Raw genomic sequence first — 15,505 nt, forward strand, 5'->3', positions numbered from 1 at the left:
TCCCTGAGCCAAGATGTGTCTTTACATGTGTACAGGAGCCTGTGTTTGAGAACATGAACCTGGGTACCACCATAGTGCGTGTCAGCGCTACAGACGCTGACTCGGGCCTCTTTGCTGTCATTGAGTACAGCCTGGTAGATGGGGAAGGCAAGTTTGGCATCAAACCATCGACTGTGAGTTAACCTATACACGCAGCACATCAGCTCAATCATAACTGCGCATAACATCCGTACCAGAACTGGGTGTCAGCACTGAACGTCATCCTGTCTGGAAATGAAAGTTTAAACAAGGCGTTTGAGTGCACCAAGGACAGCCTACATATTTGACCTCCACGCTCCATTTCTGTCACACACTTGAATAAATGTCTTGATACAAACACCACTCCCAGGCAGTGCTTGTGCTTGCTTCCTAATCATCCCCTCTGCTCTGTGTCAGGGAGAGATCTACATCCTCTCTCCGCTGGACAGAGAGACAAAGGATCACTACACTTTAACCGCTGTTGCCCGTGACAACCCCGGCGGCAGCTCCAACAACAGACGAGAAAACTCTGTCCAGGTAGAGATCACTCACTGTAATGACACAGGACCTCTTGTGAATATGTATCTAAATGATCATCTATACTTATTGAGTTATCACATATAAACACCACATACCATCTACAGTAAAGCCTTTACGAAACCCTCATGTAGATGAGAAGCCTGAACATGATAAACAGAACATGACACTTTAGGCATATCAAGACCTTGATCTACATAGTTTATATATCAGTCATCTGTACATTCTGTATGTGCTACTGAAGTTCAGCCAAACATATTTTGCAGGAAACAGGTTGTGAAAATGCATTTATGGAGCTGATACTTACATATATATTTGAGTGTTAAAAAAGTATATTAGCTGCATTTTAACATAGCACAACATGACACATGACATAAACAAACATCCCTCAAATTTAAAGCACCCTTAAGTTTGGTTACTTGGTTGTATGGGGTTATTGTAACCAGGATATTTACTCACCAGTTGGCTAAAAAGCCCTGCCAACATATTGGTTGGACTTTATGTGATATTTTCCTAGAGTATAACCTTCTGTAAAGAGTAGCCTGTGCTTGAAAGCATCCCCATACTTCATCCTGTTGGTGCACCTCAGGTCCTGGTGACAGTGCTTGATATCAACGACTACCGGCCCCACTTCACGGAGCGGGTGTTCAACACCAGCGTATTTGAGAATGAGCCCAGTGGAACGTCTGTGATCACAGTGAGGGCTACTGACCTGGACGAAGGAGAAAATGGAGCAGTACTCTACAGCATGCTGGGTCCACATTCAGGTATAAATATACCACTAATACACCAATAAAAGCCACAGCTGTGAAACCTAATTGAATGTCCTGAATGAACTCGGCTTTTAGAGTCATTCAGTTTATTACCATAAAAATCCATTTTTCCTAAATTTCTTCTTCTGTCTTTGTAGATGCGTTCTCCTTGGATCCAAACACGGGGCTGGTGCGCTCTCGCCGTCTGCTTCAGTCTTCTGAGCGTTTCAATCTGACTGTGGTGGCCACAGACCAGGGGCGTCCTCCCCTGTGGGGCACTGCAGACTTGATCATTACGGTCATAGACGTCAATGACAACAGACCCGTGTTTGTCAGGCCCGCCAATGGAACCATCATTCATATTTCTGAGGTCTCTGCATTCATGTGTCTCTGTATGAGATCTATCCCATAAGCTTGTTTCCACAGCCCCCACATGACAAAACAATTCATTTATACAGGCTTAATGTTGCTAAATATGCCTATGCTTTTCCCGCTGGAAATGTCAAAATGTCTGCCAGATTTTGGCTACAAACCATCTGTGATTATGTAAATCTTTCTCTCACAGCCAACCTTTAAAATATAAGTTAAGTATCCAAGTGCATACTGACACTTTTTGACTACCATGTAGGAGCAGCCCCCAGGCCTGCCAGTGTATGAGGTACATGCAACAGACTCTGATGAGGGGGTGAATGGAGAGGTCCGCTATGCCTTCCTTCAGACTGGAGCAGGTAACAGAGACTGGGAAAACTTCCACATCGATGCCATGTCTGGTGTCATCACAACTACTGTGAAACTGGACCGAGAAAAACAGGCCCTCCACAGCGTGAGTCGACCGTGTGTGTGTGTGTGTGTGTGTGTGTGTGCAGAATCTGCAGTTGATGTACGTAAGTGGGTAGGTTTGTATGTCTCTAACTGAGTTTAAACGACTCTCTCAGCTTATCATTGTGGCCCATGACATGGGCCAGCCGGTGCCTTACGAGACCACGCAGCCTCTGCAGGTGGCACTGTTGGACATTGATGACAATGAACCCGTCTTTCTCAAACCACCAGTGAGTATGAAGCTATCTGAGCATGTCCTAATGTATATACTGCTGCTGCTGCTGCTACTAAACTCTATGTCTGCATGTGTGTGTGTGCACCTCAGCGGGGCGGCTTGCCTTACCAGAAGCTGACAGTGCCTGAGCACTCCCCTCCAGGTACGGTGGTGGGGAATGTAACCAGAGCTGTGGATGCAGACGAGGGCTCCAATGCTATCGTCTACTACTTCATTGCAGGTGACGTGGTGTCCTACAGACATGACAGCACGTTCTTTGATATTGCTGCTAATATCAAAGATACAATGCAAAGCTTTTCCTCACCAGTGAAATGACTTATGTTAAACCTACCCAAAGTGAAGTTTCTTCCCATTTAAATCCAGGCAGTTTGTCTGGAAGCTCTTAACTCTATTGTGTGGTCAGATAAACGTCCTCTTACTTCAAAAGCCCAGGAATAATGAGGACATTTGAATGGGCCCATTATTGTTCTCTTCAAAGCTGATTCCTTTAATGCTTTGGATCACTGAACATAAATCCTTTCCATCTCTTCCTGCAGGAGGAAACAGTGAGGGAAACTTTGGCTTGAGTCTAGATGGAGAGCTGAAGTTGCATAAGAATCTGGACCGTGAGGAGATCCCAGTGTACTCCATCATCATCAAGGCTTCCAGCAACAGGAGCTGGACTCCTCCCAGGGGTCAGAGGGCAGCACGGGCCAAAGCCCTGGACCCCGCTCGTGACCCCAGCCTGCTGGAAGTCCGCATTGAACTGGAGGACATCAATGACCAGAAACCACGCTTCACTAAGGCCGAGTACACTGCAGGTAATCTGCATCCTTGCATGCATGTGTATGCTGGTCTACGTTAAACCACCAGTAACCTCCCCTCTTCGCTTGCTTTTTAAGGAGTTGCAGCAAATGCCAAAGTGGGCTCAGAGCTGATCAAGGTCATGGCCACAGATAATGACATTGGCAACAACAGCTTGGTCCAGTACCACATCGTTACAATTCGCTACTTCCAGTCACAGAGCAATGGCAGTGAAGACGTTGGCAGCATTTTCATCATCGGTGAGCTTCCTTTTGTACAAATATACAGGCTGAAACATTAGAACCAGCATACTGCCCAGATCTGCCTGTTACATGTGTTGTGCTTAACGTTGCCTTTTACATCAGACCATAAAATGAGGTTGCACAAGTATAATTTGGGGAATATGAAATATTCACATGAGAAAATGTCGTTGTAGTTACTAAATCCCAAGAAAAACCCACCAACATTGCTTTAGAAGTTTGTAACTTGTTGGACAATAATGGAGCTATAATAGAGCTGAAATGATAGAATATATTTCTCAGCTTTGGACACAGAAGCAATACTAGTTAGTAGGAAAAGTAGTTGTTGGTTCTGTGTTTTTCTTACCATACCATAACCATAAGGAAACACCAGACTTTTTAAAATATGTTTCTGATTTAGAACATAATTCATCTTGTTAAATGCAAAAATGAAATGAAAAGGCTTCAACGAAACTGACGTAACAAAACTAACTCAGACTTGAATCTCTCACTTCCTGCTGATGTGTATTAGCGCCCCGGGCCCTTCTACCTACTGCCTACTCTCACATATCCCCTTTAGACTTCCATCTGGCCAGTGATGTGACAGTCCCATGCCGTCGCAGAGCTTGTTTTGCCAAAAGCCAAACTGATTTGTTATGTAGAAACAATATTCTATCCCATGACTCCCACAGGTCTGACAGATGGTGTCATCCGAACATATGACCTCTTCACGGCCTACAATCCAGGCTACTTTCAGCTCGAGATTTTGGCCTGCGATTTCGCTGGACACAGTACTACCGCTAACGTGAACATCTACATTCTCCGAGACGACCAGAGGGTCAAGATAGTCTTCAATGAGATCCCCGATTTGGTCCGCGAAAACCAGGAGGACTTTATCAACCTACTGTCCAACATTACAGGAGCCATTGTCAACTTAGATGACATCCAGGTTAGGTTCCATTTATTTTAAATGTAACTTTTGGATTGTTTTTTGTTTGGGTTGTATAAATATCCGACATCTTTGTCTCACTCTCTAGTTCCACGTGGACAAGAAGGGCAGAGTGAACTACGCTCAGACAGACATGCTCATCCACGTTGTGAACAATCAGACCAACACCATCCTAGATGTTGAGAGGTACACCTCCTTTAATGAAATAAATCTTTCGAGGCCTTTCACTCATTTCACACTGGCTCATAGAAATCTCCCATATGCAAATGGACTGTACGTGTATAGCACCTTTCTAGTCATTTCAACTACTCAGAGCGCTTCAACACTACATTCACACTCACATTCACTGATTCAAGGTTGCCAACAATGACTCAGGAGCAATTTGGGGTTCAGTGTCTCGCCCAGAGACTCTTTAACATACCGACTGGAGGAGCCGGGGATCAACCTATCGATCCTCTGGTGGGTGGACAACCCGCTCCACCTCTGAGCCACGGATTTTCTTACACAAGTTTACCAATGTCCTGGTGTTTCACATGTTGCAGGGTAATTCAGATGATCGATGAGAACAAGGAGCAGCTGAGAAACCTGTTCAGGAAATACAACGTAATGGAAGTTCAGCCCGCTATCAGTGAGAAACTGCCCGACGACATCACCACACTACAGGTCTGCGTGGCTGTGAACCTCCAGAAACCCCATCTGACTGTTTGACATTTTGTGTTTCGGTGCTTTTGAACTTTCTTTCTTTTTCTCCTTCACAGCTAGTCATCATTATCCTGGCTGTGCTGCTTTGCTTGGCAGGAATTTTGTTTGTCACAATGAACTGGCATTATCGCAGAGTGTAAGAGTCCTTCAGCATTGTATAAAATAGGCAATTCTGTGTTGACATAGATTTATTCTGAATGAGCATGAGTCATTAGAAATCTGCTCAGTCATGGACCATATTTTCATGCTGGCAGTATGTACAGAAACGTCAACATGTTTACCTCCTCAAGTCTCTTGTCTTTTGCTTTGTTGCAGACACCAGAGGAAGCTGAAAGCCATCGTTGCAGGATCAACAGGTGAGAAGCAGCTTCGTTGAAAGGGACAATCCCGCCAGCTGTTAACATCAGGATGTGGCTTTTACCCGCAGTTAAAGTACAGTACAGCATGTCGGTTTAGTGCAGGCTGTTTTTCATAGTGTCATCTGTCCTCTACCATCCAGGAAACCAAGGTCTAATGGATATCCTGGACATGCCCAACACTAACAAGTACTCGTTTGAGGGGTGAGATAATAGCTTCATTTGACCACTCCTTTGTCACCCGTTGTTTAAAGAGAGTATAGTCTTCTCAAACATTTCCCTCTGTATTTTTACAGTTATGTATCATTAGTTCTGAAGATAAAGGGAAAGTTTTCCTTTGATTTCAAGAACTCTAAGAAAATAGTCCACCATTTCAGGTTCCCCCTGCTTAGATTATGCTGAGCTAAGATAAATCTGCCCTATATTTAGCGCGCAGACACAAGAGTGGTATCGAACTTCTCTCAAAATGTCACGCTATTCTTCTATGTCATCTAACAACGAAAACTTAATTTAACTCAGATAATGTTGGTAATCTACTGTTTTAACTTTCAAGCCCATAACACTAAAAAGGTCAATGTCAAAATCAAATTTGATTTGTTTTTGTTGCTCATCATATTTCCTTTGCATTTTGTCGATGGTGTGTGTTTGCCTGTGCAGAGCTAATCCAGTGTGGCTGGACCCATTCTGTCGCAACCTGGAGCTGGCCAACCAGGCTGACCACGAGGACGACCTGCCTGAGAACCTGAGTGAGATAACTGACCTGTGGAACAGCCCCGCACGCACTCATGTCAGTACCAGCATTAATCTGAGTTCATTTGTATTTCACAACAATTCTCTGAGGAGTTTATTTTTGGTCCAGGATTTAATCCGGAGAGACTAAAGCAGACATGTCAAACTCAAGGCCCTCGAGGATACAATTGTTTACGCCCCGCAAGATAATTTCATGTGATTATTAACAAAGGCCCGCCGGTAAACAGCACTCCCACCTCTCATACTACAAATCCCACAATGTACTGAACAGCTGCCGCGCTAGTCAGGACCCGTGCAGCAGGTATAATGACACACCGATCAGCGGATAACTGCATCGGTCAGCGCCTTTATAGCGACACTTCAGCTAGCCCCCAAAATAAATGGCTAAAGGACAAGTGGACTTTGAACACAGAGACTTTTACAGCAGGTGGGAGGCAGACTTTTACCTGTTTGAGGTAAACCTGTGTGTCTTGCTTGTGGAGCTAATGTAGCCGTAATTAAAGAATGGAACATAAGACGACACTATGAGACAAAACATCAGGATAAGTACAAAAAAGAAAAAAAATCATTTAAAATGTTATTTATTTTATTGAGGAAAAGTTGTTGAAGTTAGGCTGTTTAAATTCAGATTTCTGAATAAAGCAGAGTCACTTTTAGACACTTCAATAAATGTTAAGCCCGTTTGGCCCACGACTTAGACTGTGTTTTAAATTTTGGCTCCTTCTCTGATTGAGTTTGACACCCTTGGCCTAAAGTCTCCATTCTCAGGATTAAGCGAGTTTGTATCTTTTATTAAGGAAGAGCCCTCTGGGTCAAATCAATTTCACAGCTGACTATTTTTAAAGTAAGCAAGCGCGCGTGTGTCATCCCCACAGGGCACATTTGGTCGAGAACCTCAAGCGAAGCCTGAGGACGATCGTTACTTGAGAGCTGCCATTCAGGAGTACGACAACATCGCTAAACTGGGCCAGATCATGAGGGAGGGGCCTATCAAGGTGAGACACCTGTGTGTTACACTATCCAGTGGGACACATCCACATCTAACCTCAAAAGCCTCTTTTTCATTGGTCATGTACTCTCTCCTTCCATCCTTCCCAAAACGCATTGGGGGACACGGTCAGAGGAGGAGACCTAAGACCTCCTCCAGTGTGTCCTGAGAAGAAAACAAAGAGAGAGACCCCAAGGACTCGGAGATGGGCTGTTGAGGCCCAGCAGTTTAGATGAGGGGCCAGACATTCCTGCTGTGGATTCTCATTCATGATTACAGTGATTGTGTGTAAGGTAGATGGTGTTCTACACGCTGTTTGATCTGAACTGCCATCCTGTCAGGGTTCCCTGCTCAAGGTGGTCCTGGACGACTACCTGAGACTGAAAAAGCTCTTTGCAGCTCGACTCGTCACCGTATCCACCAGCCAGGAAGATCACTCGTCAGTCACTGAGGTGGGCTCGGAGAAATTGGTGATCTGTCTGCACCTGGTGCTGCTGTGCTGCTCCTGTCTAACCCCACTGGAGAGTGATCTCGCATTCCTTTGATTTCCCATTGTGGCGCTCTGTCTGCTGCTCTGACGTGGCGCCTTCTCACGTCCTCTGCTATCTCTGCTACCTTGAATCAGAGTTTGGTTCAAATAGAGTTTCCTTCCAACTGGTTTATCTTTCCAGCTCTTCCTCCTCAAAACGATCTCTCATAAAGCTGCTGTGTTGTCAACCTGGTGCATTGTTTAAACATGTTATTAATCAGTAGGCTCATTCCTTCTCGTATTTCCATTCTCCTCTCTGTCTCCTCTCCTGTCCTCCTTCAACAGCTGATCCAGAGTGATCTGGACGATGATGAGGACGAGCGTCTGGGCATGGGCGGAGGCCGTGGCACTCTGCGCTTGAAGCACAAGCTTCCTGTGGAATTGAAGGGTCCCGAGGGTGTGCACGTGGTACACGGCAGCACAGGTACCCTCCTGACCTCTGACCTCAACAGCCTGCCAGAGGACGACCAGCGGGCCCTGGCGCGTTCTCTGGAGGCACTGAACGCAGATGGGGGGCTCTATTCTGAGCGTAACGCCCGCACAGAGTCGGCCAAGTCCACCCCGATGCACCGTCACAAGGACGGAGACACCCTGTCGGAGAGTCCCCTGGAGATCACAGAGTTATGACTAGCCGAGGCCTCGCTGGTCTGAACGCAGCCATGACTCGTGTGTGTCCTTGTGCCTCCATACCACCATCCTGACAAGGTTGGGGAGGACTGGGGGAGGAGTGTGTGTAGTCTAGGGTAACCCATCAGTCAGCCTCAGTGCATCAGTGAGACAGACTGCAAGAGGACTTACTCGCCATTGGGTTGGCTTGAGTGGATCCCGGATTGAAGATGATCCCACATTAGGTGCTTCAAGGGAAGGTTTATTTAAATGACCTGGAGGAAAAGGAAATTCATAAGCAGGGCACTCGTCTTCAGCGAGACAAAATCAACTGGAGTCATCGACTTTCATCCAAAGAGCTGAGTGTTAGAAAGACTAAGCCTCCCTGTGGGAGAAGCTTATTGAACCATGACCTTATAATCGTCAAAAGGTGCCTCTTTCTCACTAATCCTTCATAGTCTTACCTGGACTGCATACACTCACACAAACACAATCACACACACTCAAAAAAAAAGAAAAGAAGCTACACACACTCAGACCAGCAGATGGCCATCAATGGGACATTGAGAAAATGATACAATTTCTTATCACGATCTGATATTTTTTGCAATGCAATCAGTGTTGGAGGAGAGCGGATGGAGCATTAAGACTTTTGTCTTTCAGATATTAGATACATTTTGTTTGGGAAAAGAAATCTGGACTTTTGATGCAGACAAGCCAGTGATGCTTACAGAGTGGAGTTTTCACCTGACACCCAGAGCAAGGTGGGCCCTTGCCATTGTGCATTGTACTGTAGTAGTTTGATGAAAGAGCTTTGGTGGATCATTGGCAAAAGGTCAAAACACTCCCAGTCTGCAGGGCAGCAACATTCAGACCCTGGTCCAGCTCTTCATCTATAGTGTGGACAGTCAGTCATAACTGAATGGTAACTGAATGAACTGAATAACTTCAAATGTTGTCGGAGTCTGGAGCCACATGAAGAAAAAAAACTTTGCATCTTTTATGAGAAATTTAATACTAAAGGCAGTCAAAGAAAGTCATGGTATGGACTTATAGATGGAATTAAAAAAAAAGATGAAATATCCAATTTTTCTATATATAAAGATGGCATTGTGCCCACAGAGACTTTACACTGCCATGTGAGGGACTAAGAGAGTCATGCTCAAAATGAGCGCTGTTTGCTTTATTTTTTTATTTTATAGAAAATGTGATGGAATTAAAGATATTTTTGAAGAAAAATGCTGGCTTACCAAAATAGGTAGGGAATAATTTTGGATGTTTGGAGTACGTGTATACTGTGCTATGGTGACGTATGTCATATGTTTTCCTTTGTATGACAATGCTGTTTCTGATGAGTGGTGTGTTTTTAAAATTATTTTTTTATATTCCCATTTTGTAAGTTTTTATTTCATTGTCATTATTGTCACCAGTCCTGAGATCTGTGTTGGAAAATGTTGGATGATCTGTGAAAATAAAAGAAATATGCAATGGCCTCTGACTAGAAGTGTCAGTGGGATAATGGGAGAGCAGCAAAGAAACAAATTGGCAACCAATACAGCAGAATGAGTAACAGCAGGATATTACGAGGACCAGACGGGAACTAAAAGACAGGTCTGAGAAACCGTCCTGACTCACTGAAACAATAATGCTGATAGTGTCCCCTTGCACGTCAATAGGCCAGTTCAGTAAAACAAAAGGGATCGTGGTGCATGTCTGTAGGCATGTTCTGTGATGTCAGACAAACAGTCTGAGCCGGTCAGTGGCAAAACAAGCACTTGTGGACATACTTTGATGATTACATTTGCAGCACATTTGTGGTGATCTAATGTACCGATTCCAAAACTTTATATACCTGAACCCAAAATATGTCAAAGTTGTCCTATAATTCAGCCTCTGACAGCTGTTGGTAAATACTGTCATCTAGTGGTTGGCAGGTAATAAAAAAAAAAAAAACAAGAAATCAAGAGTTTTAGCACACCACTCCATCTGTTTATTATAACCTGGCTACATAGAAAAGTTTTCATCAATAATAGTTGTCAAAAGAAACTTGAAGCCTGAGGGGACAGAGGACGCTCAGTCCCTGAAGTCTTCCTCACTGCTGCTGGTCAGACGCCTCGGTTTGTGCTACTTCCAGACGATGCAGTGGTGCCACTGGCGGGCATCTTCTTCAGTGTCCTATTCAACTGTAGGGAGACACATTTTCTTTCAGACACACAAGACATAACTGGAAGCCCATTTTAAAATAAATCTGTTCAGAAGGCTAGCATTGGAATCAGTCACTGGAAGAGCTTAGTGAGTTGGGGAGACTTTTTTTATATTAGTTATAAGATGCTATAAGAAATGTCAGTGACAAAAAACTCTTCTGATGCCTTAAAATAAATAGTTTTCCAACGTGTGATGAATCATTACTCACTTCCTCAAACTTGTGGATCTGTCTGATGAAAAAGTCTCCGTACCGACGGGCAACTTTAGTGTCGGCGATGTGGATCATGTCCTGTGGGAGCGTTACAGAGAAAAAGCTCATCAAACATGAAAAGCTACTTGAACTTAAACATTACTTTCCCACTACTGTGACATCATTTAGCAGTCTTTAACACACCTTGTCAATGTAAAAGTCAACCTCAGAAGCAGACTGGAACTCTCCTTCCAGAGCGGAGATGCCGCTGGTCCACACCAGGTTCTTCATCTTGTGTTTGAAGACGAGCAGCTGAATACGGAACTCCTGCTCAGTCATGTCCAGGAATCCTGCCAGTTTGGCTACTGGCATGGTGGTGTACAGCTTCAGGAAGCTGCAAGGACACACTGTGACTTAGAGGACATGTACAGACACCCTGCAACTACACACTGGTCAACAGAGACAGTGTAAAGTGTTTCTGGAAGGCCAGATGAGTGCAAATATAAGATTTGGAGAAGAATTCAACACATATTTGACACCGGAGCAGGAATACAGGCATGCTGATGGTTCCCCAAAGAGTTTTAGACTCCAGGTGGTGTTATGGAGCTGTTTTTGGATGAGTGGTTTGTCTTATCTTGCGTCCTTGAAAATGTGGATGACCCAATTTGCTGTCCTAACAATGGTGTATTCTTTTTATCAACAGGTGGCAGTGATGCGCCAGGATACGCTGCAATGGGCCAGAAAAGGCTCAGAGGAAGACTGCAAGCTAATAAACATGGATGTAAACAATGCTGGATTTAAAATACTTTTCAAACAACCAGCAAAATGTCTGCATATGTTTCTTGAGGATGGAATTTCACGCTAATGTTTGTTGGACGTTCTGGTGAGTAATGCTGAATGTGTACCATAACTTTTGTTTGTTTACCAGAAAACTCCACAGGGCCCCTTTAAATACGACACACAAACTGAAAACGTATTCTTTTTCTACCTGCGAATGGTGGAGAGCTGGGCCTGCTGCTGCACCTCCTCAGCAAAGACCTTCAGCTGTTGCTGGAAAGGCTCTTTGTGATAGTTGGGGTGGACGTTGTCGTAGTTTGGCACCACAGGTGACAGGAATTTGGGGCAGGCGAAGCTGAACAGTTCCTCAAACACCTGCAGGTCTCTGAGAAGGAGAAGGGAACATTTGTGTAATTCAAGACATTCTTGCTGCTGGGCGGCACAGTTACCCATAGTGCACTATGGCAATCATAAATATAACCATGCTCAATTCCAAACAACATAAGGGAGCTATGGCTGACCTACAAGCAAAAGGTCCAAGTGTTTCATTGTATGTTACAGTAACATTACAACAGTGAAGTATCCAAAAAGGACGACCTGACCACCATAAAAAATGTGGTGATGCAATAACCACAAATAAAACAAAGGCAATAAAGAATAACAATGCAGTAAAACAAGCACAAAACCTCAAATCCAGTTGTTCCAACACAATGAGAATAGTTTCTTTCTTACCCTTTCTGCATTCGCAGCATTTTGTCTCCGTACTTCTCCCTCAGCTGGGTGTGGATGCTCTCATCAATCCGCATCGGGTACATGGTAAGAGCGATGGCCAGTAGGCCGTGCATCTGCTCATTTTGTTTGTTAATCTACAAAACAGAGTATACATGTATTATGACATCTGGCTGATAACTGCAAAGAAAGAATGAATGAAAATTCATTCTTTTCTTTTCCTCCAGGTCATTTAAAGTCCTTATTTTTCATGCATCACAGAATTTTGGAGAAAATCAGAAATCCATCAGCTGAATTTTTCAGAAAACTTCCAAAAGCAAAAAAACTGTTTGGTGAGCACGTTCTGTTTCTGTACCATCTCGTATTTATACGTTGACCTCTGGAACATGTTTCTCGTCCTCTGGATGTAAAGCAGGATGTTGGCAAAGACTCGAATGGCGTCCTGGTAGCGCCTCATCATCAGGTAGGCAAACCCCACATAGTAATAGGTGGTGATCTGGCACTCAGGCACACGAGAGTACATGCTCTGACAGACAGGAAACAGAGGTGTCAGTAGGCAGAAGAAAAGGCACAAGGGTGAGGCCTAAAACTATATAAAATATATATAAAGAAAGAAAATAAATTGGGGGCTGTGCATGCTCAGTAGTATCATCATTAGTTGTACTCAGACATGCCAGTCTCTACTTTAGGTGCCAAATACAGCCTCACCTTCTTGTTGAGCTCAATGTTCTCCAGCACTTTGATGGCCTGGTAATAATCACCAAGCAGAGAGTGAAGCCTCAGGAGCCCCACCAGGCTGAAGTAACCCAACATCTTGTAGAGGGAGTGGCGTCCATATTCTCCAGCCACACTCTCTGGGTCTCCTGCAACATGCCAACAAATACCACGTTAGCTGCCTCGTATAACACCTCAACTGAATACACCGACTCCTACACAGTGAGGATATTTTCTCACCAGGAAAACAACAAACTATTATAAATCTGCACAGAATTTAAACTGCACCTTATTTTGATAAGATAAGAAAAGATGCTTTATTTATCCCACATCAGAGAAATTCACTTGTTACAGCACCAGAGGAGACAGAAAGGGCACGGAAATAAAGTGTCAGTAACAGAATTAGTGCAAATTCAATTCCCCCCGTCAACAAACATCTGCAAAATAATGTTCTGTACCTCCGCTGGTGTAGACCTCAAGCTGGCGGTTAATGTTGCTCTTGTCCACCAGGGAGTGCAGAACGTTGAGGACGCTGTGGACGTTCCAGATCTTCGGATTGTTCCTCAGGAATTCGATCTCCTCCTCTGACTTTTTGGCCGTCTTGCAGCGGTACTGACTGAAGGACTGAAACTGTTGAGGAAAGAGTTCAATTCCAACATCTGTGTTAACAGCAATCAGACATACTTTCTACAGCCTGTTAAATAGGTGTTTGACCTGATACTCCTTGTAAGGTTGATACAACCCTTGTTAAGTAGGATTGTAAAAAAAGGATATAACACACTGTACCTGGTAGATGAACTCATCAATGATGTCCCAGAGCCACTGGTTTGGCAGCTCCAAGGGGGCGGGGCCATCAGCATCTGTTCACAATCACAAACCTTCTCATTCGACTCGTCTTTCACATTAGTTTTTTTTTCTAATTTACACTGATAACAGGAGTACGAGTATTCTGAGTATTCTGGTAGCTTACTGAGAATGTAGTTGAAGAGGTTGCAGTAATTGTAGTACGACTCAAACCTCTGGTCCAGAGTTGGTCCACCCTGATTATCAAGAAAACAATATTCACAATTAAATGCTGGAAAGGTTTTTCACACATTCTGCAGCTTCCTCAGTGGGAGATGTTCGTATACTGAGCAGTTACTCACGCTGACTTTAGCGTAGATGTGTCTGTAGTACAATTCCTTGTAGAGGATGAGGAACACAGCGTCTGTAGCAGATAACAGGCATGACATGAAATATTCCCACTGCTGAGCTACACAGCAATGAATTCATTTATCAGTAGACTGTAAAACCTCATTAGAAGAATAACAGAGGTCAGCTGAATAAACCAACACACCAACAAACACAACATAATTGATAATGTCATAGTTATATCGCTTTTTTAACTGCTTGTACAATGACATGTACAAGTAATAGTTTTTATCAGAAGAGACTAAATACGTCTTCTGAAAGCTTCTGAATGGTGCAAATGAGTATTTCGGTTGTTAAACTCTAAGAACAAATTCAAGAATATATGAATTTCTGCAAAAAACAGCAAAGAGGACAGACGCTGGATGATAAACTCACCGTTGCCGACAAGTGATGCGATGGCCTCAGCCTCCGGCCAGGGAGAGTTCTTGAAGAAACGGTCAGTCAGCTTATTCCAGCTGGGAGGGAACAAATTAGAAAAGGTAAGATACTCATTACACCCAAAGTTAGAATTAACACGTAGAACTGAGTTTACCTGTTCTCATAAACGTCCTGGATCTCATAGATCTTCTGCTCAATGCTCTCGCTGGACACACGGTTGGACTGCAGCTCATAAACCTTCTGGTCAATCAGGTCAGAGATGGTTTTGTGGAAATACTGCAGGAAGTTTTTGATCACCTCTGGGATGACGTGGTAGGTCTGCTGCTCATACTGCCTCTCATAGGCCAGGTCTGCTTTAGGGTCACCTGCACGCAGATGGAGAAGTGATGAGTGACAACACAATATGGGGCATTTCAAATGTGTCCAGCTTTCGGTTTATGTGCCAACTTCACACCTGATGGGCCACACACTGACTGCACACAAGAGGAGTTTATACATGGAGGGTGCGTCCATATATTTAGGGGAAATAGAGATCACGGGTGGGAGTGTACTCACCGGTGTGCAGGTCATAGTCGTTAGGGTAGCTGTAAGGATCGTACTGTAAGGAAACAGATACTGAAGTTAACGGCTGTCACACTAGCAGTCATCACTAACGTTAGCTTACTTTGCCCACAGCGTCCTCTACCTCACAGAATTACATCACAGATACGTTACATAGACGCTGGTATCATCATATTCAGAAACACAGGTCCAACAATAGTTAATGCTAGCTCATCACTAGCTACTGATATGCCTATGCAGCTAGTTAGCTAGCCGGCTACAGCTACCTAGCGTGTCATTGCTATTATCATGATGAAATAATGCAAAAGTGTGGATGAAAAACGTACAGAAGTTTCCTCTTCCTCGTTGTTGTACGACATGATGCTGGTTATCAGCCCAGGCTCGTCAGACACTGCAGGAAAACAGGAGAATCTAGGCTCGGCTAGCTGAAGCCGCTGGACCACGCAGCTGGCGCTGGAGACGACCGGAAGCGGAAGGGATTAGCAGTGACGTCCGAG

General features: G+C 44.1%; 2 protein-coding genes across 2 annotated transcripts in view; one reads left to right on the forward strand and one right to left on the reverse strand.

Moving 5' to 3' along the window:
- cdh23 (cadherin-related 23) overlaps positions 1 to 9,701 on the forward strand; it is a 146,009-nt gene extending 136,308 nt beyond the window's left edge. The window contains exons 50-68 of the mRNA XM_070840982.1: positions 36 to 173; positions 436 to 555; positions 1,145 to 1,322; positions 1,466 to 1,677; positions 1,936 to 2,130; positions 2,243 to 2,356; positions 2,452 to 2,581; positions 2,898 to 3,161; positions 3,243 to 3,404; positions 4,076 to 4,332; positions 4,421 to 4,518; positions 4,875 to 4,995; positions 5,091 to 5,170; positions 5,350 to 5,390; positions 5,534 to 5,594; positions 6,048 to 6,177; positions 7,016 to 7,135; positions 7,470 to 7,580; positions 7,943 to 9,701. Of these exons, the coding sequence (XP_070697083.1) occupies positions 36 to 173; positions 436 to 555; positions 1,145 to 1,322; positions 1,466 to 1,677; positions 1,936 to 2,130; positions 2,243 to 2,356; positions 2,452 to 2,581; positions 2,898 to 3,161; positions 3,243 to 3,404; positions 4,076 to 4,332; positions 4,421 to 4,518; positions 4,875 to 4,995; positions 5,091 to 5,170; positions 5,350 to 5,390; positions 5,534 to 5,594; positions 6,048 to 6,177; positions 7,016 to 7,135; positions 7,470 to 7,580; positions 7,943 to 8,284 (2,874 nt within the window). The 3' untranslated portion in view covers positions 8,285 to 9,701. The remainder of the gene's footprint in view (positions 1 to 35; positions 174 to 435; positions 556 to 1,144; positions 1,323 to 1,465; positions 1,678 to 1,935; positions 2,131 to 2,242; positions 2,357 to 2,451; positions 2,582 to 2,897; positions 3,162 to 3,242; positions 3,405 to 4,075; positions 4,333 to 4,420; positions 4,519 to 4,874; positions 4,996 to 5,090; positions 5,171 to 5,349; positions 5,391 to 5,533; positions 5,595 to 6,047; positions 6,178 to 7,015; positions 7,136 to 7,469; positions 7,581 to 7,942) is intronic.
- A 529-nt stretch (positions 9,702 to 10,230) lies between these two features.
- eif3s6ip (eukaryotic translation initiation factor 3, subunit 6 interacting protein) lies at positions 10,231 to 15,469 on the reverse strand. The gene is made up of 15 exons (XM_070841391.1): positions 15,335 to 15,469; positions 15,003 to 15,045; positions 14,602 to 14,812; positions 14,445 to 14,524; positions 14,024 to 14,085; positions 13,849 to 13,918; positions 13,665 to 13,738; positions 13,337 to 13,508; positions 12,873 to 13,027; positions 12,520 to 12,690; positions 12,168 to 12,301; positions 11,647 to 11,820; positions 10,863 to 11,052; positions 10,677 to 10,757; positions 10,231 to 10,446 (listed from the first exon to the last, which is right to left on the reverse strand). Exons 1-15 carry the CDS (start codon positions 15,365 to 15,367, stop codon positions 10,369 to 10,371), a joined length of 1,728 nt encoding a protein of 575 aa, XP_070697492.1. The 5' UTR covers positions 15,368 to 15,469; the 3' UTR covers positions 10,231 to 10,368.
- Between the last annotated feature and the right edge of the window lie 36 nt (positions 15,470 to 15,505).

The sequence above is a fragment of the Pempheris klunzingeri genome, chromosome 12, assembly GCF_042242105.1.
Source record: "Pempheris klunzingeri isolate RE-2024b chromosome 12, fPemKlu1.hap1, whole genome shotgun sequence".
NCBI lineage: Eukaryota > Metazoa > Chordata > Actinopteri > Acropomatiformes > Pempheridae > Pempheris > Pempheris klunzingeri.

Excerpts from the sequence above, each read along its gene's own strand:
- eif3s6ip (XM_070841391.1), bottom strand. The coding sequence starts at position 15,367 with ATGTCGTACAACAACGAGGAAGAGGAAACTTCT. Across the intron at positions 14,086-14,444 it reads CGCATCACTTGTCGGCAACG|ACGCTGTGTTCCTCATCCTC; the intron begins GTGAGTTTATCA and ends TATCTGCTACAG. Across the intron at positions 13,028-13,336 it reads TGAGGTCTACACCAGCGGAG|GAGACCCAGAGAGTGTGGCT; the intron begins GTACAGAACATT and ends GGCATGTTGCAG.